Below are 24,535 nucleotides of genomic sequence, written 5' to 3'. Positions count from 1 at the left end.
ACAGGTTTGTCTAACTGATGAATCTTTTGTTGATGAGGTTCAGAATCATGTGTTTTTATTGACATGAGTTGTTCTGTTATTGAACAATTAAACATGTTCCTGTTTTTAAAAGCAAAAGACTAGATATAGGAGTTCAGCTGGAAACAGTTGCTTCTACTAAAATAAAATAATAAAGTCTGTGCGTTTACAGCTGCATGTGTAAATCAAGTATTGAAGAGCAGATCTGATGCTTCAATCATTAATATTGCTATGAGGACATTTTCAGTAAGATTAAAGCATCTTTTGTTTTGCCTTTTATTTCAGACATACCAGAGGTTTAATATTTGTATTTCATATTTGACTCTTGTTTCGGACGATCTTGTGACTTCAGCTCAGAAATATTTGACTTGTTTTGATTTAAATTTAATTTATCTTCTTGGCAAATTTTATACAACATAAAAATATACATAAATGTAAGTTTACCATTGACAAAAAATAAAGTACAATGTAATTGATGTATAGTTTAAAATCTTACCCTTGTGTTCTTTCTCTTTATCTTCTTTTTTTGTCTTTTATTTTTCAGTTTTCAGCTAATCACTCTTATTTTCTCATTTGTATTGTGATGACATTGAACACATTGTTAATACATTTTGTATACAAAGTTGTATATCATAAACATGTAATCTCTGTACTTTTTGAAATAAAAAAGTGCTTGCTTCCTCGTTATTCCTCGGAGTAAAATGAGTCTCTGATCCAAAACCCACAACAGATGGCGCTAATTCGAGCCGTCAATAAAGAAGAAGTAGAAGAAGAAGAGTCTTCTGAGGTGAGGAGAGCAGTTCACAGTATTTCTCATATTTACACAACCATCACACACACTTTATACAGTTTGATTAAGCGACAGGCTCATTTCTGTAGTGTTTTCATCGATCACAGCGATACTTGTGCGTCTTTTCTGGCGTGTTCCTTCTGAAATAAACATTTAGTGCAGCAGCAGCGAGCATGAGGAGAATATGTTGAGTTCATTCAGACCTGAGCGAGTTTGTGTTCGTTTGTGTGATTGTCTCGATGTTTGTGTGAGAACTGTTACTGAATGTCAAGTCAAGAGTTAAAGTTTGAGGTCTGTGAGGAGAATTGATGCTGCTGCCGTTTTATTTAATCTTTAACAAATCAAATTTGGTAGGCTACTTCACATTGTTAAAATACACTGGAACAGATACGGCTAAATACTTCACATTGAGCTTATGAGTTTTTTAGGATCATTGTCAGTTTTGAATAACATAATGCAATGATTGTAATTACTAGAAAATCTAAATATATTTTAGATATTAACATTATGCTGTTTTAGTTATTTAGATGAGGTGGTTAATTTAGTTTGTTTTTATATCTTTTTATGTTTTATTTGTGTCAGATGGTGAGAAGCAACAGTGTTTTCTTTCAATAGAGCAGTTTCACAGGCTTTTATCATGTATCCTGACTCAAATAATGTGTTTCTAACAGCAAACACTCAGAATAAAATGAGATGATCTGCTGATGATCCTGAATGGCTTGTTGAATGAGTGTTGATAGTCTGAGGCTCATCAATATTAACAGATCTGCTGAAAACACTCTTTATTTCATTACAATAGTTCCTGTTTTCACCTCATTTATTATGCTGATGTCTTCAGATCTCCTGTAAATTGACACTTAAAGCCCATTTCATTGGTGTCAACAGACTGTATTTGTTGCTCAAAAATATACGTTTATTTCTGTGTCCATACATTCAACTGATTTTTTTCTTTTTCTTACCATTGTTAATATTTGGAAGACATTATGATGTTTATATTCTTTATCATTTCTATTTTCTGTCTATATTGTAATGCAAAATGCAGGAGAGTGTTCTGGTTAGCCATAACATAAGATACATTTGCATCAGTTACTTTACTTCAGACAGACAGACATAAATGCTTAGATGTGATATTTAGTATCAAAACAAATTCAGGAACTGATATTTTTTATTTTGTCAGATCAGCTCCTCCCACTGCAATTCTCCAATAAATGCTATAAATTCCCATCAGCTACAAGTGAAGACGAGCATCAGAGCATCAGGGAGAGCTGAAATCTGCAAAGACTGAGTTTATTAAAGAGGACAGTGAGAACATGAGTGATCCAGAACCCTGCAGAATGAAACACACTGAAGATCCTGAAGAACAGAGAGGTTGGTGTCTATTCTTCATTCATTCATGATGCTGAAGAACATTCATGTTAGAAACATTCAAGCACTTCATCACATTTAGATAAACAGGTAAACTATGAAATGGTACAGACTGTTTTTTTTTTTATTTCAACAAATGGTCAGTAAAGGGAGGTTTGAGAATTTTGTATATTGATTGTCAACATCAGATCAAGCTAAATACTATTTTATCTATTAACTACTACAGCATTTAATAGATAAATAACACTCAGAAAACAAAAACAAAAATGTTAAAACATCTCCACAGTCCAAATACAGACATTATATACAGATACATTCTGCAGATTTTCATTCTGGATTTGCAACCATGAGTCAATCGACAAAAAAGTAGAAAAAAAAAAAAAACTACACAAAGGCAGCGGAAAAAATGCAAAGAAAAGTAAAACAAAGTCAAAGAAATCAACAAGGAACCAAAAGGTGACAAAAAAGGCGGCAAAGAAAATGCGGAAGAAGGCCAAAAAAAACCAATCTGAAAACTGAGAAAATGTGCAGATTCTCTTCCGTATTCTGCAGAGCTTTTTGCAGATTTGAAGCGAATTAGAGATTGTGTGTGGCTCTGATGATGAAGACAGAGCGGAGGAGGAGGAGTAGTAGCAGCATATACTCCTGTAAAAAACAAACAAACATACAAACAACTTTTTAGAACATTTAAGATGTGTCGTTCTATTTTAATTACACAACCCAAAACAGAAAAAAAAGTTTTCTGCAAGAAATTGCATTTCAAATTGCAATTGCTATTTCAAAGTTATGTCTAAGTTTTGAATGTTTGAATGTTTTTTAAAACATATCACCTATGACAACTTTTGCTAGCAAGAGTGTAGAAAATGGGCTCTTCTGTCCTCTCCCTTGCCAATTAAAATTGTTGGCCATCTCATTGGTTATTATTTCCCTCATGATTCTGTGGACAATGTCTTTGGCAGATGTTCCACCCAAGCTGGTAAGATATCTTGTCATCATGTGTTAAGCAGCAGTAAATCAGGTCTACATATGTTAGTATTCTTTTAAGGCGAGAATACTTTTTTTTTTACTGGTCAATTTTGAGATTTTGGGATATTTGTCTTCAATAACATGTCTTCTTTCAGACTGTGGTGAAAAAAAGTCCAAAATACACATTTAGGTCTTTATTTTACTACACTTTGTCTGTTTGAGTGTGCAGATTTCGCCTAAATTCATCAAAAGTTGGCGTTCTAAATCATCCCGCTGCTCCGCGGTCGCTGTGTCTGGTGCACCGTCATCACACACCGTTAGAAAGCTCTCTCTGTCCTTTTCAATGCTGTCGGATCCAAATATGGTAATTTCCTGTCTATCAGCAACAAATCATGAAAGTAAAACTGGTGATTTAACTCGAAATGCGCAATCTCATTGGCTGATGCCAATTTCTGACAACGTGATTCGTTCAGAATCGTCACGTGACGCGCTCTGATATTTCCGCGGTAGTTCAAAATGTCGAAAGATATGCGTGTAAAATTCTCTCAGAGAAGCCGAAAACAGTTGTCATTAGCTAGAAGACACAAGGGATTACCAACAAAGACAAAAGATGATGAAATGCCATCACATAGCCTAATGCATGTGTCTTCACAATTTTTTTTCATGAGAGCCGCACTGATAGGACAAAGTCAGTAGGAGAGCCATACGTCGTCCTTTCAGTTTCGGTTCTCAATCGACCAAGTGTTTACATGTTCTCGCGATAAACCACCTCTTTCAATCCGATCAAAATTATTTGTAATAGAGCTGACACTTTGAGTTTGTAATGGGTTATGTAATGAAATATCTGTAGTGACTGGCTGCATGATATCGGCGTATTTTTACAGCCCTGCGAGTCACAAATTAAAGAGCCGCGCAATCGATGCGTTACGAACAAGCTGTAACATTTTGAACAAATCTAAATGTAAGTCAAAAAGACACATCACATTTCAAAGCACTTAAAACCCACGAGCCAAATCCTGAAAACAGTCCCCTCAGTCAGCTGATGGTGAAGGTAACCAACCAGGCTCCCTTCAGCACTGGTTCAAAACAACTCAACAGAACAAAACTAATTATGAATCGTTCAAAATATCAATATTTAGAACATTGGAGAAAGCAAACAAAGTAGACTAAATTGTTATTTGACAGAATATCTGCACACTGTCAGAGAAGAAGAGACGGATCCTGACTAAATACAGGCTCAGTGACCACCAACTGGGTCAGACAGAGATGCACTTCCTCCTCCACTGGGAAAAAATATCTTCACTAAGTGATTTACACCTTGGACAAATAGCCAAAAGAATAAAACTTCCCAAAGTTGAATCTGCCTGAGGGACTGTGATATACCGGTATTTAGTTTTTCCATTCCACCTGTGTGATGGACTGTTGATGTGTTGTTTTGGATGTTATGATCAGTAATGGATGAAGCAATAATGAGTTTTGGATGTTAAACAGTGTGATACATGGATTTTACTTGGACCTAAAGCATATTTTGTCTGTAATTCATGGCTTTCAATAGAAATTAGTGGAGTTTTGCCATAAAAATCTTTAAAGGCCATTTTCTCAAAATGAGTTTTTTCTCACACTCCTAGTGACCATTTTCCACTTCTGTAGCACCTACGTACACCAAACTTTACAGTCGTATTCCTAACTATATTGTAAAGGTTTGTCCAGAGGGATTTGTTGATACATCATTCTTGGCCTGATTTATATGACATTTTATGCCTAAAAATAGGGCGGAAATCAATTTAAGGCTATTGGCAGTATTTTCTGATTTACAGGGTAACAAAAGGAGATATTCGTTATCCCCTCTGATAATGTATTTTCATTGAATATATCAACAAAATGCAAAAAATTATTTTGAACCTTGTTTTTTTCAATGGTCAGATTTGTCACTTCAAAATATATGCAAATTAATGCATATTTAATTAGATATAGCCTCATTAGCATATTTAAAAATAAAATTACAGAAAACTTGCAATGCATTTTTTTCTCCTATTCATGAGTAATCAACTGGTAAAGTTTGATGGTGATATCTGTAAGTTAACAATTTTACCCTATTCACCTGCAGTGTCTCACCTTAAAAGGCACTTTAATATAAGCAGATGAACCCAGAATATGAACGCAATGCGTTCCTCCTATAGTAAAGCATTTTCTTCACATAATTTGATATTTTAATTTAACTATTTTAGGAGATCAAGCCGTAAACGTTTTTCACGTTTTAGAATGTATTTTATCCGCGCGCACAATTTGAAAAGACTCCAACGGACACAGACAGAGTGAAAGACTGGATTTGTTCTCTCGATCAGGTAGGGTACAAGTGATTTCAAAACTTTTCAGCCGGTTCTAATTTGATTTTTGGATGCTGTGAACATTTTTAGCTAAAAAGACTGCCACTCCAGTTTAGCATTTATTGTTGTTTCTGTAGTTAAAAAGACAAAGTTGAAAATTCTGGCTACTATCGTTATTTTAATAATTTCTTTATTTTTTATTTTATTTATTGATCTGTCAGGGTTATCTAATCTAACTATTTGTGGCTTGTGTTTTGAATATATGTTCCCCTGCACTTTAGGCATTTTGCACACTCCTCATCTTGTGACTTGATTCTGATTTATTTAGTTTTGTATTTTTATTTATTAGAAAGGTATATTCTGTTCTAATTAAATTTTCTAAATGAATTGTTTATTTTTTCGGTGCATCGATGTTGTGCTGTACTTAGAGCCTGCTCGCACAGGTAATTTAGCCGATTTAATTTGATTTGCATGTGAAATGCAAATCCTGTCTGTCTGCAAATCCTGTCTGTGGCCTTTCTGGAGTTATTTATGTTATTTCTTAGTTTTATTGATCCAAAAAGTTTTTATACATTTTCTTCTATATCTTTGTGTGATTTTTCTGTACATCGCGGCTTTGAAATGTTAAAGCCCCGCCCTCTAAAGTGAAGAAACCTGTTTATTATTTATTCATTTTATTTTGCAACTGTTCACTGAAATAGCCAGTTTCAATAAAACTACTTGTGACATGTCATATTTGGCTTTGACTTTGACTGAACATTTGCTCTCACTTTGCGGAAAAAAATATCGGGATATATATCGTATATTCAGCCTAAATATATCGGGATATGACTTTTGGTCCATATCGCCCAGCCCTACCTTGTAATTCGCTTAAACCTTTCCAAACTTTATGAAAGATTATTTTTCGGAAGGTTTGAGTGGTGTGTGTGTGTGTGTGTGTGTGTGTGTGTGTGTGTGTCCAGTCGTCTTGGACTCCGTGCCACTGGATCCTGACCCAGACCTGCCAAGGACCATGTGGTGGTTGTCTGTGCACAAGCCTCCACATGTTAAACAACGCTATGCACAGGTGTCCTCCACAAAGGGAATCCACCCTACCACCCCGGATAAAGTCCTATGGCGACCAGCAAGTGGGGATGGGGGCAGGTTTGTGTAGTCTGGAAGCCCCTAGTCATGAGTTGGCACATAAGGCGATGGGTGTCAGAATCAGTCGCTGGGCTCTTGGAACGAGGCAGAAGAGCTCTTCGGCAGCTACACCCATGACTATTCAGGATCCGCTCTGCTTACCCCACATGGGGAAGGGGCTAGAAAAGGTGCCCTAAAAACTTCAGTGTTTATTTTTGTGCAACATGGACTTCAGTGTTTAATTTGTGTGACTTTACCAAAGCATTTGAATTGTAGGCATATGTATTCCTTAAGTTGCGAACCTGTGCGCTTTACCTGACGTTTCAAGCCTTGTTTATAGCTACTTTCGCCTGGCTCCGCAGCGCAAGTCCCCAAACGGACGAGGCGTTTATACTCGACGCACTCACCGTTGTACTATTATTTGAAACGATGGTTAGGCCAGGGTTAGGCCCGGCAGGAGCGCACGGACTAGGTTCAGTAATGAAAGGTTTTCAATGACCAAAAAATAATTCAGACTGACAAAATAATAAAAATGACATATTCTTCTTCTTTTAAATAATAATAATAATACAAATAATAATAATAACGACATTCTTCTTCTAAATAACAATAAGCGTCATTAATAATAAAAATCTAGAAATCAATTTTGTTTCTTTCCACTTCCCTGGTTTCGCTTTCTCTTTCTCAAAGAACTTTCTCTTCTTTGCCGTCTTCCGTGTGTCCATGGCGTAAAATGAGGGCGTGGGGGGAGCGGAGACTTGAATATATAGGGGCGTGTTATTCTAATGACGATCGTTTTCAGCCGCGGCATTTATCAAGGGCAGGTATTGCGTACACCTGGATTTCAAAGGTACGCACAGCTTCATAAATCAGGCGATGAGAGGAGTGTAAGCATAATCTTACGCCAATATATACGCCCGTTTCTACGCAAGAATGATAAATGAGGGCCAATGACTCCATCAACGCACATTGGAAGGAGCACTTTCAAGAACTTCTAAACCGTGACAGCTCAGCCAAACCAGACGTTGCCGACCATATCCCGCAGAGTCCCATCAGAGAAGACATGGGGGAACCTCCTACCCTAAATGAGGTTCACAATGCCATCAGGAATCTCAGGAACAACAAGGCCACTGGTCCTGATGGGATCCCCGCGGAGATCTTAAAGGAAGGAGGACCAAGGCTCTGGCACCACATCCACCATCTACTCGTCAAGGTCTGGGAAAGGGAAGAGCTCCGGGATGACCAAATTGTTACCATATTCAAGAAAGGGGACAAGGCTGAATGTTGAAACTACAGGGGCATCTCACTCTTAACAACAGGCAAAGTCCTTGCTCGTGTCCTCGCCAACCGCCTGCTACCACTATCTGAGGAGATACTCCCTGAATCACAGTGCGGTTTCGTCCATCTAGGGGAACAAACAACTGACATGATCTTTTCTGCTCGCCAACTACAAGAAAAGTGTTGGGAACAAGGACTGCCTCTGTACATGGCCTTTATAGACTTGACAAACGCCTTTGACTCGGTGGATAGGCAGGCACTGTGGAGCATACTATCAAAGTATGGATGTCATGCCAAATACATCCGTGTACTGAGGCTACTGCATGACGGCATGTCAGCCACAGTGCTCAACAGGAGAAACTGTAGAAACTGGGGTCAAACAAGGATGTAGCATTGCACCTACCCTATTTGCCATCTTCATTGCAGCCATACTCCACCTTACTGGCCAAGAGTTGCCACAGGGGATCCCAATCCTTTACATGACTGATGGCAGGCTCTTCAACCTTACCAGGTTCAAAGCCAAGAGCAAAATCAGGAATACCACCATCATGGAGCTGCAATACGCCGATGATAATGCCATTGCAGCACATTCCCCTGAAGACCTCCAGGGCATCCTAAATGCCTTTGCCAAGACATACAGAGCCCTGGGTTCGGCCTTGAACATCAAGAAAACTCAGGTTCTGTATCAACCACCACCCAACCAGCCATCACTCCAGCCCATCATCAAAGCGGATAACACCACTCTGGAAAGCGTGGACCACTTTCCCTACCTTGGCAGCATTCTCTCTTCCAAAGCTGATATAGACTGTGAAGTTAACCATCGCCTGAGCTGTGCCAGCGGAGCCTATGCCAAACTCAGGACAAGAGTCTTTGATGACCGAGACCTGAGGGCTCAAACTAAGGTCCTAGTTTACAGAGCTGTGATTCTCCCAACTCTGCTGTATGGAGCAGAATCCTGGACCACGTACAGCAGACACCTGAGAGCACTGGAACGATTCCATCAAAGTGCCTTAAGAAAAATCTTGAGGATTGACTGGGAAGACAGACGTACAAACCGCATGCCCAACAACCGTCTCCCTAAGCAGATCCTGTACTCCCAGCTAAAAGAAGGACAGTGAGCCCCTGGTGGGCCAAAGAAGCACTTTAAGGACAATATCAAGACCAGCCTGAAAAAGTTTAACATCATGTCCGGCGACTGGGAGAATCTCGCGTTTAACAGGGACTACTGGAGAAAAGCAGTGCAGGAAGGTGCAGCACACCACTAAACAGAACTCCGCCGTGCCGCAGATGCAAAGCGGCAACACCGCAAGGACAAACAGAGAAAGGCTCCACCACCACACATCATCTCAACCTTCCAATGCCCACATTGCAGCAGAATCTGTGGATCACAGATCGGCCTTTACAGCCACCTGAGGATCCACAAATAAGGTGACCCAACAGAGGACAGTCATACTCGTTTCGAGTGACCGCCGAAGAAGAAGTGTGTGTGTGTGTGTGTGTGTGTGTGTGTGTGTGTGTGAGAGAGAGAGAGAGAGAGAGAGAGAGAGAGAGAGAGAGAGAGAGAGAGAGAGAGAGAACACGCAGTGTCATCATGCATCTGTGTTTAAAAACTAAGGTCAGACTCGATTCTGAAATTCTCTGAATCGATCCAGAATCGTTGGAGAGAGAATCTATAACGTAATATATCATTATATATTAATTATATATACTATAACATAATATCACATAAATTAAACAGTGTTCTTTCCTGTATGCCAGGCCTATAGGCGAGGCGTGCCAAGTTGATGCTACATCTGCAGACTACAGACTTTCTCTCGCGTGTCACGTGACCAGAGTGTAATCGCAGCTTTTGCGGTTAAAAAAAAAAAAAATCGCGTTTCATCATATTGATGTTCACTTTCTGAAGCTGTAGGGATGTTTTCTTGTCACAAAAATAATGTGAAACACGTATGTTGGTTTACGTATAATCACGTATAATTTAAGTTTATTTTACTCACTTTAGGCATTATCGTATCGCATATCGGATATCGGATATCGCATATTGAATTTTTCTTCAATATCTTGCAGCCCTAGTTTTAAGAAATGCTCAGTTTTTGAAAGGAGGAAAATCATGTCAGGAGTAACAGGGTTGAGTGAAACATGAAGCACAAAGATCTAAGTTAAAAAATCTAGTTAAAGCTGCGGTCACTCTATACTTTGAGCATGTGAAATTTCTACACACACTGCTTCAGCTTGTGTTTCTGGTGTCCCACATTCACATGCGCATGAATGGAAGTCTATGAAGGAAAAATCTAGTGTGGCCATTAATAATTAAAAAGTTTCAGTAAAATAAATATAAATCTCAAAGTTGGTGACAAAATATGGCAGTATTGTATATTTATATGTTAATATGTTAGATAATTGTGTCATTTATCAAATATATTTAATAATTTTTGCTAAAGAAACATGGGATTTGTGCCTATAATGTTTTAAAAATAATAATTGGGGGATAAATTTACCTCATTCTTGGAAAATTTCATGGGCATATCAATTTATAAAAAGGCATCAGATTATCAAAATATTTTATAACTTGTCTACTTTCTACTATTACATCAGGGTTCAATTTCATGTCTTTCACTTTACATTTCTCTTTGAATTATTTTGATGTACTGAAAATTTAATTTACATTTTTTTTCTTTTCTTTCATGTCAGACCTGATGGAAGTGAAGGAGGAGAGTGAAGAACTGATGGAAGTGAAGGAGGAGAGTGAAGAACTGAGTGAAGTGGAGGAGGAACATCATGTCAAACCTGGAGAAAAACATTTGAGTCACTCAAAGACTAAAAAGAAATTTTTAAAGAAAAGAAGAGCCAAGAAATCTTTCACCTGCACTCAGTGTGGGAAGAGTCTCACAACCAAACAAAGTCTTGAGCGTCACATGAGAGTTCACACTGGGGAGAAGCCGTTTAAGTGTGATCAATGTGGGAAAAGTTTCAATCAATCTTCACACCTTAAAGAACACATGAGGATCCACACCGGAGAGAAGCCATTCCCTTGTGATCAATGTGGGAAGAGTTTCATATACAAACAAAGTCTTGAGATTCACATGATGATTCACACGGGAGAGAAGCCATTCATGTGTGATCAGTGTGAAAAGAGATTTTCATGCAAAAGTAATCTTAAGTCTCACATCAGGATCCACACCGGAGAGAAGCCGTACACATGTAATCAATGCGACAACACTTTTCTTTGGGCATCAGCCCTGAAGACACACCTGACAGTTCATACGAAGGATAAGCCGCATTCATGTTCTGTGTGTGGAAAGAGTTTTTCACTGTTGCTATATTTACATGCACATCAGAAAACACATACTGTTGTGAGAAATCATGTGTGCTTTGAGTGTGAGAAGACTTTTGCTACAGCTGAACATTTAAAAGAGCACCAGAGAATTCACACTGGAGAAAAACCTTACAAGTGTTCACACTGTGACAAGAGATTCAGTCAGTCAGCACATCTGAAAACACATGAGAGGATCCACACTGGAGAGAAGCCGCACACGTGTTCACACTGTGACAAGAAATTCATTCACTCATCACATCTGAAAAGACATGAGAGGATCCACACTGGAGAAAAACCTTACAAGTGTTCACACTGTGACAAGAGATTCAGTGTGTCATCATCTCTGAAAACACACGAGAGGATCCACACTGGAGAAAAACCTTACAAGTGTTCACACTGTGACAAGAGATTCAGTCGGTCAGAACATCTGAAAACACATGAGATGATCCACACTGGAGAGAAGCCGCACACGTGTGATCAGTGTGGAAAGAGTTTCTCTGTTAAAAGTCACCTGAAGTTACACATGAAGATCCATGCTGTGGAGAAACCACATCACCGCAGTCTGAGATCACGGTAGGGGTGCACGATATTGACAAAATTTGATATTGCGATATCGATAATGAATATTGCGATACCGATATTAATTTCAATATTTTTAAACATATGTAAAGTTACAAAAGTTATGGGAAATGCATCAAAATAGATTCATAACAAATAAAACAAGTTTTCTTTAGGGCTGAAACGATTAGTCGACATTGGACAAAATATCTTGTTGTCGAGTAGTCGTTTGATTTCACGTGACCTAATGTAAGGGCCTGCAATATCGCGATTTGACCGCTACGGCGCTGTAGCGCTAGAGTGTAATGCAGCCGTTACAAATGCTATTGCGGTAGAAGAAAACACAGCGCGAATTATGACGGCGTGCAAACGAATCCGAACTAGCAAGGTGTGTGAAAGTTGCACAAAACTTCAAACCAAGAATGCTGTCGTATGCAATACATGCAAGGCGGAACTTGCTTTTCACGGGAGCACAACATGCATGTTAAAGCACTTAAAGAGGAAACAAGAGGAGCCGGTGAGAGATGAATGTTCTCAAGCTGGAGCTAAATAACTAGCAGTAAATCTCTTTATTAGAGAATGCAATACAACTAATAATAGCAATAATATTTACAATAATAATATAATTACAGTAATGTGATTTATTTTTGCATAGAATAAAGCTTGATCAAGCTTAGGAGTCAGGGCTGTTTTTATTATTATAACACTATTAGGTATTACAGTCTTATCACTTGGCTGTATTTTGTTACATATTCATGAAGACTTACAAAAGGTGATGCTAATATCATGTCAGTTACTTTTTCATACTGTAAATTAAAAAGTCAATGAGAATGTCTCTGTCAGCTCAATTGTCATGTCATGTCAATTTTTATTTTATTTTATTCTTATAATTGTTTGCAGATTAAGTTTATCTGTAATGCAGCTGATTAATTTGTTTGTTTTTTTTTCTATTGAAAGATAACATAATATTTAAACAATGTTTAGAGAGCATTTGTGTGTGATTTGAGTTGGACAGAAATCTGAAACCTTAAAGAGAAAGACCTGTTTAGTTGGCTCAAAGTTCATTAAAACAACCATTTCAAAAGCTGAAGTGATTTTCTTTTTTATATATTATAGTTAGAATATGTATAACTCAGTGTTTTAACTAATTGAAAAGCTGAATTATCGTTCCAAACTTACTGATTAGTCTGTGAAATAATCGATGATTAGTCGATTAATCGTTCTAATAAGCGTTAGATTAATCGATTATCAAAATAATCGTTTGTTGCAGCCCTAGTTTTCTTACAACACAAGGTTTATTTCAACTGACAGTCTTATTGGACTGGTACAACATGAATAAATACATAACCATGTCAGAACAGGACCTGTTTTACTGGTTGTATGTACACTATGTGACAGTGCAGTAAACTACACGGCTTTACGTTTACTTTCACTTTCACTTTTGACGGAAAGGGTGGACTGACTAATTAACGGCGGAAAGGGAAGTGGAGGCAAGGTATATTTTACCAGGTGGAAAGAGGAACCGCCACCTGGGTGTGTTTTTTTTACGTGTGAGTGAAGTTAGCGGTTACCGTGTTGAGTGGACGATGTCCTGTGTTGTCTGAACTGAGGCTTCCTGCACATACAACGGGACGCATCATAAACTAAATATAGCATAATTATCGGGAGACTTTCGATATAATATCGGGCAACGTGATATCCTGATAACGATACTGAGTCGATATATCATGCACCCCTAGATCACAGCGAGTAGTTTATTTTAATGTGCTCTAAAGTCTATAATGTAGACTGTTGTATTTTAAAGTCTCTTTTGTGTAAGTTAGACACACATCACCCTATAGCCAAATCTCTCCTCTCCACCTATAGCCGGTGTATGGTGAGCACAGGACATTTTGTTGATTGATTGATATCTATTAACTCATGTTCAACCAACAGGAATATCTAATTTGTCTATTAGTTCAGATCAATGCAAAAATACACAAATTCGCTCTCTGACAGTAGGTGGCGCTCATGTAAAGCAGAAATAAAGCACTATACAGGGCTCTAGACTGCGAGTAAATGGTCACATTTTGCAACTTTTTTAATTGAGAGCTGCCATTTCTGCCGCATATGAGAAACATCACACGGCAAACGAAAGCAGAATGAAACCACACTACTCGTTTGAGCTGCGCAGCGCAGTTTATCTAGCCTAGAAATCTAGATGCACCCTAGCGGCAGCAAAATGTATTTTGCAGCCAGTGTGGTCTAGCAACTCTCCGTTGACTTTTGAGCTGGAAAAACCAAACTCAGGTCAGGACTTGGAGTTAAGCTTTTCTTTGAGAAAAGAGCAAAGAACGGCACTTAAGTCATTTTTTAAAAAGGAAGACGTGTTCGGAGTTTTGCCGACTGGATACGGCAAAAGTTTAATATACCAACTAGCCTTCTTCATTGCTCTGATTGGTTGTAGCCCTATTGCGTGCAGAGGGATTTTGAGAGACAACCGTTTATCCCGCCCCTCGGATTTAGCCATGCCAATGGTGACTTGCCAGGCTACAGTTTATCAGCTCAGAGCAATACTAGACACCGGTTTACTCATGGGCCGATCTCGATCACGAAACAACATTACTACGCTGCCCTGGGAGATCCATTGAGAAAGCATTTTAAAGGGATAATTCACCCAAAGGAAAATTAGCCCATGATTTACTCACCCTCGTGTCATCCTAGGTGTGTATGAAATTCTTCTTTCAGACGAATACAATCAGAGTTATATTAAAAATGTCCTGGCTCTTCCAAGCTTTAAAATGGCAGTCAATTGCAGTTTCAGTTTTGAAGTCCATTAAAGTACTCCATATGGCTCCGGTGGGATAATAAAGGCCTTCTGAGGAAGATGTCATATACCCATAGGATGACTTAAGTGTTGTTAATACTGCGCTGAATTCAAATGCTTTCTCACTAGATCTCGCTGCGATGTTATTAATACTGAATTAAAGGGATATTTCACCCAAAAATGAAAATTAGCCCATGATTTACTCACCCAACACTTCTCTGTTATTAACCATATACTGTATATCAGATCAAACAGCACTGACTTGGAAGCCAGGAGAAACCATGTTCCCTTTGGATTTAATGTAGTAATGCTAACTATAACCATGGTATTGTGGCAGAAATAGACAAATGTTTTTACATTATTCATTTCAGGGTTCGTACATCCTTTTGAGAGTAAAATTCAAGCACTAATCAAGGACTTTCAAATCCATCACACTTTTTCCATCACTTTTTTTTTTATATTATCCAGTTGTAATGTTATTTTTAATGTGATGACCAAAACCATGATTTGTTCATGCTTCAAAGATTGTCCGCATTTGTAAAACTAAACGCTTCAAAATGTAGGAAAACTTATACTTGGCAAACCAACATATTTATTTAAAAATGTACTATAAACAGTAGATGGCGGCAGAGGACCGCTTATTGACTTATAAGCCATTTCCACTCCATAATAGTTTTTTCTAGGGCTGCCACTAACGACTATTTTTGTATCGATTAATCTATTGACTAATTTAGTAAAAATTTGTATTCAAACATAAAATAAAAATAAAATAACAGTAAATATTAGTAATAACAATAATAAGTCTGAGAAAGTCAGCATGTTCTGAATGTCAATATGTCCACATGTTCTGGGCTTCTGTTCAGCACAGCTAGATGAAAAAAATAAACAGGACTTCAGTAGTGAAACGCCAAATGAAATCCAAATTTCTATGAAATCCTTTTTTAAAGCAAAAGTAAAATAGGGCTGCAGCTATCGATTATTTTAGTAATTGAGTATTTTACCAATTATTCCACCGATAAATCGAGTAATCGAACAAAAATGTGGTAATAAAGATAGATCCAAGTGAAACAACAGACATTAAAATACAAATATATAATAACAAGCAATAATTGGTTCAAATAAAGTATCAAAGTAAGTAATCATTTGGGTTTTATTGAACAACACTGTTAGGTTACATGATCAAGGTCACCATTTTTTTAACATGTGATTAGCATTAGTACTTGAAATATTGATTATTTCTCTCGCATCATGTCTGTAAGAAATGAAACTAGTTTGTTTTTAGCAGAACTGCCAGAAAGCATCTGGAAGGAGAGGACAGAGAGAACGCCAGTGATCCAGAACCTGCAGAATGAAACATCATGATACTGAAGAACAAAGAGATTGGTGTTTATTCTTGATTCCTCATTCATTCTTCATGATGAAGAACATGCTGATGCTCACCAGATTTACATTGTTTCATGACCAAACTAGTGATTTATAACACAAATCATCTTCATGACATTAAAATAGATCATAATCGTGCACAGCAGTTGTTCACCAGATTTGATGAGATTAAAATGACTTGAACTCATCAGTGATCTTGACTTTGAGCTTCACTTTTCATTTCACGTTTGTCTCTCATTTGAAATCTCACTTGATTTAATGTTTCTTTTAGACCTGATGGACGCGAAGGAGAAAGGAAAAACAGAAGCCTAAAAAACTCTTCACTTGTAAATCAAGTCTGAAGATTCACATGAGGATCCACAGCGGAGACAAACTTTACATATGTGATCAGTGCGGGAAGAGTTTCACTCACCTTCGTTCTGAAATCACTTCTGCCTTCTCATTCAGAAGAAGAGCACCAGAAAAATTACACCGGAAAAAACACTTTCATGTTCAGGAGCTGAAGAAGAGGCTGTAACCCTTTAAACAGAGACATGAATCTGAAATTAATTTTAACTCATTCATTGTTTGAGATCTGTCTCATTTTTAATTTGTATACATTTTTGAGCTTCAAGTATTGATTGATTAAACTCATAATTTTATCAACAGCTTGTTGTTATTGTCCAATTTTATTGTCTGCTGATTCTTCTTGCTTCAGGAATAATTCCATAATTTTCAGTTCTGAAAGCCAAGTATTACGTTTGCTTCAGGGGCTTCCCAGCAAACACAGAACGTTCCCCTAACATTGGTATTTGGTTCCTGTTTTGTCATTGTTTTGGGAACTAAATAATAATGTTCTAGGAATGCTCTTTTTTTTTTTTTTTGCAACAATAATATAATGTTCCCAAAACGTTGCAGGATAGTTATTTTTAACAACATAGGATTTTTTTATATTAACATAGAAATAGTTACCAAATATAGAACGTTCCCCAATGGTTATTGTTTATATAAATATGTAAACTAACTTTCCAATTAAAACACAGCATATGTTTTTGTATAGTGACCTGTACAGAGCTCTGAAACTAGTTTATGCTGCATTTAATCAAATTTAGCTATTAGATAAATCAAAACGCATTATATTGTGAATGTAATATGTAATTGCTTTACTTTTTGAAATAAAAAGTGCTTCTTTCCTCATCATCATGCATCACATGAAAAAAAGTAAAAAAAAAGAAGTAAAATGAGTCTCTGATCAAAACCCACAATAGCGCTAATTCGAGCCGCAGTTTGAGGTATTTCTCATATTTACACAACCATCACATACACTTTAAGCAACAGACTCATTCCTGTAGTGTTTTCATCGATCACTACTAAGTGAATATTTAATGACTTCAATAGTAATTTCTCACTAGAAATGGCATCACAAGTGGAAAATGTTAAGAGGCGCAACTTTCAGACGCCATCTTTATTTTTCTAGCTCAACTGTCACAGAATGGAAAGCACAGGATTGTGGGATACCAAAGGCAGTGAAGGATAGATCTGTGCTGCCTTTAAAACTCAATCAGATGAAGGAATCTCAGGAGACAGAAGTGAAACTAACATTGCATTCAGCAATATTGCATACTCTGACAAAGAACAGGTGAGCACACACTCATACTAATGAGGACTCATCAACGACTAAACAAGAGGGCGTGGCCACTGGACACTAGGAGGCAGGACAAGAGGAACACATGGCCAACACAAATAAAGACAGAGCCATGTGCTCAAACACAACACAAACAAAGAGAGATTAAAGATAAGAATACATTACTATGCGAACATTCTTATTCAAATTGAACAAGCCATCCACACAACTCTGAACAAACCGTTTTATTGAGGGCCTTGACTCCAGCTAGTTTTAGCTCCAGCTCCTCCTCTGGGTCTGCAAATTCAAAGGCAGCGTATGTCTCACAGACATTTAATGCCTGTGGTAGACGGGGGTGCCTATTGTACATTAAAAAGTACGGGCTGTACTTAGTGGATCTCTAATTTGAAACAAAATGTTTTGCATCAAATCACAAAATAAAACTCTTAAAACATGTATGCGATATACGTTATCTAGTCATTTTGAATAATAACCTGTTTTACATTTACATTTAGTCATTTTAGCAGACGCTTTTATCCAAAGCGACTTACAAATTAGGACTAGATTAAGCGAGTCATCATGAAGAGGCAAAAACAAAAACAACGCAAGAAGTGCTCAAGATACGAAGTTCAGGCATTATTCAGAGTAGCATAAGCCCGATAAGGGAGGTTTTAGAGGGAAAGGGGAGTTTTTATTTTTATTTTTTATCTATGCAGTTAAGTGCTCACGGAAGAGATGGGTTTTCAGCTGTCTTTTGAATGTTGTCAGGGATTCTGCATTCCGGATGAGGGTGGGGAGAGCGTTCCACCAGCATGGAACTGTGAATGAGAATGTTCTGGAAAGTGATTTTGTGGCTTTCTGTGATGGAACCACGAGACGTCGCTCGTTGACCGAGCGTAGGCTTCTGGTAGGGATGTAGGCTCGTAGTAGTGAGTGAAAGGGAGCTGAGCCTATGATAGATCTGTAAGCAAGCGTCAATGCCTTGAACTTGATGCGAGCAGCGAGAGGTAGCCAGTGCAGAGAGATGAACAGAGGAGTGACGTGGGCCCTCTTGGGCTCGTTGAAGACAAGACGAGCTGCAGCATTCTGGATCATCTGTAGAGGTTTTGTTGCACATGATGGAAGTCCGGCCAGAAGAGCATTGCAGTAGTCAAGCCTAAAAATGACCAGGGCCTGGACGAGAAGTTGTGTTGCATGCTCAGTAAGGAAAGGCCTGATCTTCCTGATGTTGTGCAGTGCAAACCTGCATGATCGAGCTGTCTTTGAAATGTGATCTGTAAAGGTCAGCTGGTCATCAAACGTTACTCCAAGATTTCTGACCGACCTTGATGGGGTGATTGATGATGAATCTAGCTGGATAGTGAAGTCGTGCTGTAGAGACAGATTGGCAGGGAGGACGAGAAGCTCAGTCTTTGCCAGGTTGAGCTGCAGGTGATGTTCCTTCATCCATGTCGAGATGTCCGCCAGGCAGCTTGAGACCCGTGCAGCTACTGTGGGATCATCTGGTTGAAATGAGAGGAAGAGCTGTGTGTCATCAGCATAGCAGTGGTAGGAGAAACCGTGTGCTTGTATGATGTGTCCCAGTGATGTAGTGTAGATGGAGAAGAGGAGGGGACCAAGAACTGAACCCTGCGGAACACCTGTGGTCAGTTGATGTGCTCTGGATACCTCGCCTCTCCATGCGACCCTGAAGGACCTACCTGTGAGATAGGACTCAAACCAGTGGAGTGAAGTTCCTGTGATGCCCAGTGTTGAGAGGGTGGACATAAGGATCTGATGATTCACAGTGTCGAAGGCAGCAGACAGATCCAGGAGAATGAGGACTGAAGATTTGGAAGCAGCTTTTGCGATCCGTAGGGCTTCTGTGACCGACAGTAGTGCAGTCTCAGTTGAATGCCCTTTCTTGAAGCCAGATTGGTTGACATCCAGCTGGTTGTTTAGAGACAAGAAGGATGTTACTTGGTTGAAAACAGCTCTTTCAAGTGTTTTCGCAATGAATGGTAGGAGAGAGATAGGTCTGTAATTCTCTACAAATGATGTGTTTAGCGTTGTTTTTTTAAGCAGTGGAGTAAGTCGGGAAAGTGCCAGTATGGAGGGATGAGTTGATGATGTGTGTGAGTGCTGGTAGAAGTGTGGGAGAGATGGCTTGTAGAAGGTGTGAGGGGATGGGGTCTAGAGGGCAGGTGGTAGGATGACTGGAGAGGAGAAGTGTAGATACTTCTTCCTCGGTTAGCGGAGAAAAGGAGGACAGAGGGTTATTGGCTGTGGAAGGGGTCAGTCTGGGTTCCTGTGTGTGTGGAGCTGAGAACTGACTGCTGATAGTTGTTGTTTTGTTGGTGAAGAAGTTCGCAAAGTCGTCAGCAGTTAAAGAGGAGGTGGGTGGTGGTGGTGGTGGAGGTGGACAGAGGAGAGAGTTGAATGTCTTGAAGAGTGATCGTGTGTTGGAGGAGTTGTTGATCTTGTTGTGGAAGTAGGAAGATTTTGCAGCATGAACATCAACAGAAAAGGAAGCCCCGTTTTGCAGTGTTTATTCCATAAACTATGGCCTGCAGGTGGATGTCCCAATCATAATGGTGTTGATTAACATATTTTCTGAGAGTCCTCTTTACATTTTGATTAGTTCTCTCATCCTTCAACATAGAAAGGAATTCGCCTTTGGCTAAGCCACACCCTAGAATGTAGATTGACCAATCACAGCGCAGCCAAGAACGAGCTCCCACAGAGGTCCGACACTTTTTCACAGCGCTCCATTGACTTTAACACAGGCGTCTCATATTTTTGGTCTCGGCAGGCTATTACCGCCGTAGATTTAAAAATATGGTTAAACGTTGTGCCTGGGGCATTTGTAACAGAGATACGCGTTTCCCAGAGAGGTTGGAGGGGGGTGTCCTTTTTTCCCCTTCCCAAAACCGAAGTCAAATCCTGACAAGTGTCGTCTTTGGATTAAACTGTGTGGACGTCCTCACAGTCAGCTTAACCCCTCAGGATCAACAAGCACACGTCTGTGATAAATTTTGCTTTTAACCTTACTGTGAAGTTATACTAGTTAGACAGTTTTATGCTGTTTTAGGTTATGATTTCGGTTCTCTACCCTAATTAATGAAGAATCAAGGTGCTAGCAAGCAAGCTTAGCGATAGTTTACTTATCACGTAAATCAGGATTGTATGTTTTGACTAGCGGCTGGATGTTAGCTAACTTTGTTATTCAAGATACAAACAAAGGTCCAAATGACAGTTTCAGTGCAGCTTCAAAGGGCTTTAAAGGAGACATATCATGCTTTTAAATTGTTCCTTTTTACATATAAATCATACATTTGTAGTCTATATAAAGCGGAACTGCAATGCTTGGGTCTGAATTCTTCATTATTATAGCTCCACAAGCCCCCTTTTTACCCCTTTCCTGATGTGCGTCTCAGAGCAACCCGTTTTGTTGCGGTCTCTTTAAAAAACATTGAGACACTTCATACCCCGCCCCCTCTCCAGGTTGCAGAGGTTCAACTCCACACCGTTCGGCCATTTTTGTAGTCTGATAGCAGAGATAGGATTACTAGCGGCACAGAAACTTTTTATTCACACGTTATTAACAAAATGTCAACAACGGAAGACTTGTCCAGCCAGCCTTACATGTTCGAGCCAGAGTCGGAGCCGGAGCGAGATAAAAATGTAGACGACGAACCTGCAGAACAACGTCTTCATATGGATGTATCGCAATGGTATGTTACTGTATTTACACATGAAATTTTGGTCTTCCGACCTTTTACCACCGTGTCGATTTATTTTGATTAATGTGCGAGGGAGAGCGAGCAAGACAGCGTCTTTTGGAGACGGTGAAGTCATGTTTACACCATAGACTGTAGGGCTCCGAGAGAGAGAGAGCACCCGCGCGACCGGGTCTCTCTCTCTCTCTCTCTCTCTCTCTCTCTCTCTCTCTCTCTCTCTCTCTCTCTCTCTCTCTCTCTCTCTCTCTCTCTCTCTCTCTCTCTTTGCTCGTTCTTTCAGTCAAACATGCGCCACAAGCGCGGCAGTTCATCTACATTAGACGGTGTAATGAAGCGTGTGGGTTACTACATCCAACAACCGAACATTTTAACTTACCCTCTCGTAACTTCTGCATCCAGCTTGGACTACAAAATTGCAGCGATAAATAATAATGGCGGATTGCTCGAAGTGTTGGGCCGGAAGTCAATGTCCTTATTTGGCAGTTCCACTGCAAATACTGTGACGTATTAGTTCGCAAAACGTCATAGATAACAGAAAAATCTGAACCGGTTGAAAAATATGACCAAAACAGAATATAAAGATATCAACGAAGCACCTGAAGAGAATAATTTAATACGCAATTATGTTGAATTACGTCTCATGAGTGTGCGCGGAGAGTTTGTGTGTGTGTGTGTGTGTGTTCGCGTCAACCAAATATTGCCTAACGGCATCGTAAAGGGCAAACTTATTTCTTCCGCTGAACTGAAAACATTTTTTTCGCTGTGAGAGAATTAAAGCAGAGATATGTGTCACGGGGTGACCGTAAAGGTAGGGTGGAACCTTTCTTTGAGGCGGTGTTTCCCCGTCGGAGCATTTCCGGTGGGACACCGGGCCGGTTCCGGTTTTTCATGTGATGGCCGATCGCGGGGTAATGAAGGAAGAAACGAGTGTCAGCTGCGAGAGATGAGGGAGGCGATCAGCGATTGGGACACGTGTCTTAATAATGGATATAATAAGGCATTTTGGAGTGAGGAAAAGGAGGAAGGAAGGACACGCAGGCACGCAGCAGGTGAGAGAGAGAGAGAGAGAGAGAGAGAGAGAGAGAGAGAGAGAGAGAGAGAGAGAGAGAGAGAGAGAGAGAGAGAGAGAGAGAGAGAGAGAGAGAGAGAGAGAGAGAGAGAGAGAGAGAGAGAGAGAGAGAGAGAGAGAGAGAGAGAGAGAGAGAGAGAGAGAGAGAGAGAGAGAGAGAGAGAGAGAGAGAAGAAGAGAGAAGAGAGAAGAGAGAAGAGAGAAAAGAGAAAAGAGAAAAGAGAAGAGAGAAAAGAGAAAAGAGAAGAGATATTTTTGAACCCGGGCAAGGAGAAGGATGGGCCTGTATGACTAATGAACGTGGGAAATTTCAAATATGCATGGGAATATAGATAAATATTAATGAAGTTTGACACAGGAGACGTCCTACATTTTCTTTATTTCTAAGAGTTGTATGATCATTGTCAGTTTCTTTACACCAATCTGTAACATGTTAATGATTGAATTACGTTATTGCAATTAATAGTTATTATAAAGTCGAACTATATTTATATTAAAATATTATGGTAGTTATTTGCCTGTAAAGGTTTGTAAAGATAGATTATTTATTTATTTTGTTATATTATTGATTTATCCATGTTATATTGTGAGAAATAACAGTATTGTATTTCAATATAGCAGTTTTACAGGCTTTTATCATGTATCCTGACTCAAATAACGTGTTTCTAACAGCAAACACTCAGAATAAAGTGAGATGATCTGCTGATGATCCTGAATGGCTTGTTGAATGAGTGTTGATAGTCTGAGGCTCATCAATATTACCAGATCTGCTGAAAACACTCTTTATTTCATGACAGTAGTTCCTGTTTTCACCTCATTTATTATGCTAATGTATTCAGGTCTCATGTAAATGTACACTTAAAACTAGAGATGCACCGATTGATCGGCTGGTGACCGGAATTTACCGATTTTCACGTGTTCGGCCATGACCGGCGACCGGCCGGTGAGTCTGACATATGCCAATTTTATGCCGGTCAAATGCACTCGGGTGCCACAATTAACCTTTTGAGCGGTACAGTGTCATATATGGGATTCTTATTTCTGTGCCCCTGAGAGTACGGCGCCACATTTAGCATGTTCAGTGACGTCGCATCACTGCCAGATTCAAACTGTGCTTTCGCGCGTTGGCTGGCGATGAGCCAGAGTCGGACGCGTTCAGCTCTGTCATATATCACAACTAAGCAGTGTTTTCAACCTCATAATGTTTATTTTAGGTTTCAGATATTTAAATACTCATAAGCACAAGTAAAACAATACATTTGGAGTTTGTAAAATACACACTGATGTCTGTGGTAGCAGCAATAACAATCTATTCAAATATAATTTGCCGACATGTGTTAACGTTATTCATATCAGACAAACATAGTGGAAGTAACTATAAAGTTTACTCTATTCTTCTCAGTTCACCGGCCACTTTCTTGCATTTATTTCGGGAGAGACTTATGAATTCACGTGCTGTAAATCCGACTGACAGGACAACATTGCGGCGCCCATCTCATGTTATAGATCAAGATTATTTATAAAGGTTTTTAAACGACCAAACACTCAGAGGCGTAGCAAGCTTTTCAAAAGTGCGGGGGATGGATGTGGTTTGTTTATTAACAATAAAAATGATGAATACAATGACAGAAGGGTACAAAAGGTATAGCATACAAGATTTAAAAAGCTTCCCATTTAAATTAGTGATACTAGAAAAGTATAAAAACACACCCGGAACACATGGAAAACAAGAAAATAAGTGAAAATATGCAACAGTAGACTTGCTAAAGAATCAGAATCAGAAATACTTTAATAAACAGAGGGGGGACTTATTTTTGTTACAAACTCCAGATATACAAACAACATATATTAAGAACAATATATTATATATATATATATATGCAACCAACAACAACCAACTGACCAATGAACATATGACCAACTACCTCTCATTTAAAAGAACCAAAAGTGCTCTTTCTGCCCTCCTTACAGGAGACAAACTGTTCAGCAATCTTTTTTCTGTTTACCCTGTCCAGCTTGTCTTTATGTACATGGCACACAGCAACACTGTTGAGGCGGGTTTGGGTCATGGTGCTGCGTAGCCATGTTTTCAGCCTCCGGAGGCTGCTGAAACTCCTTTCTGACTCTGCTGATGACACAGGCACAACTAGGAGGAGTCGGGCAACTGTTTCGACTTGGTCAAAGAGACCACGGACCTCTGGGGTCATCCCTTGAA

The 24,535-nt window shown here is 39.1% G+C and overlaps 2 protein-coding genes across 7 annotated transcripts in view; both read left to right on the top strand.

The window, feature by feature from the left end:
• Window positions 1–24,535, top strand: part of LOC311287453 (uncharacterized protein) — a 61,523-nt gene that overhangs the window by 20,751 nt on the left and 16,237 nt on the right. The window contains exon 1 of one of the 2 annotated variants that reach the window (XR_014626747.1): window positions 22,137–22,300. The exons of the other annotated variant lie outside the window; for it this stretch is intronic. The gene's annotated coding sequence lies outside the window, so the exon portion shown is untranslated. Of the gene's footprint in view, window positions 1–22,136; window positions 22,301–24,535 lie in introns of those variants that run through there. 2 annotated transcript variants of the gene reach the window in all.
• Window positions 712–16,719, top strand: LOC311287474 (uncharacterized protein). Of its 5 annotated transcripts, none has more exons than XM_084404344.1 (5): window positions 712–805; window positions 2,037–2,176; window positions 10,558–11,755; window positions 15,832–15,929; window positions 16,201–16,719. In XM_084404344.1, the coding sequence occupies exons 2-4, from the start codon at window positions 2,119–2,121 to the stop codon at window positions 15,896–15,898; spliced, it is 1,323 nt and encodes a 440-aa protein (XP_084260470.1). In that variant the 5' UTR covers window positions 712–805; window positions 2,037–2,118; the 3' UTR covers window positions 15,899–15,929; window positions 16,201–16,719. The 5 variants fall into 5 exon arrangements, with proteins under 5 accessions (XP_084260470.1, XP_084260468.1, XP_084260466.1 ...); XM_084404342.1 differs by having other exon boundaries at window positions 1,986–2,176; XM_084404340.1 differs by having other exon boundaries at window positions 773–805; window positions 1,986–2,176; window positions 15,829–15,929.

This window comes from Rutilus rutilus (genome assembly GCF_951802725.1).
Source record: "Rutilus rutilus genome assembly, chromosome: 1".
Classification (NCBI taxonomy): Eukaryota; Metazoa; Chordata; class Actinopteri; order Cypriniformes; family Leuciscidae; genus Rutilus; species Rutilus rutilus.
Note: the sequence above shows the minus strand (reverse complement) of the source record. Positions and strands in the feature narration are given on the sequence as shown.

Bases quoted from the DNA above. Each gene is read 5' to 3' on its own strand.
- LOC311287474 (XM_084404340.1), top strand. From the start codon at position 2,119: ATGAGTGATCCAGAACCCTGCAGAATGAAACACACTGAAGATCCTGAA. The intron at 2,177-10,557 runs GTTGGTGTCTAT...CTTTCATGTCAG, and splicing joins AGATCCTGAAGAACAGAGAG to ACCTGATGGAAGTGAAGGAG. The intron at 11,756-15,828 runs GTAGGGGTGCAC...GTTTGTTTTTAG, and splicing joins CACCGCAGTCTGAGATCACG to CAGAACTGCCAGAAAGCATC.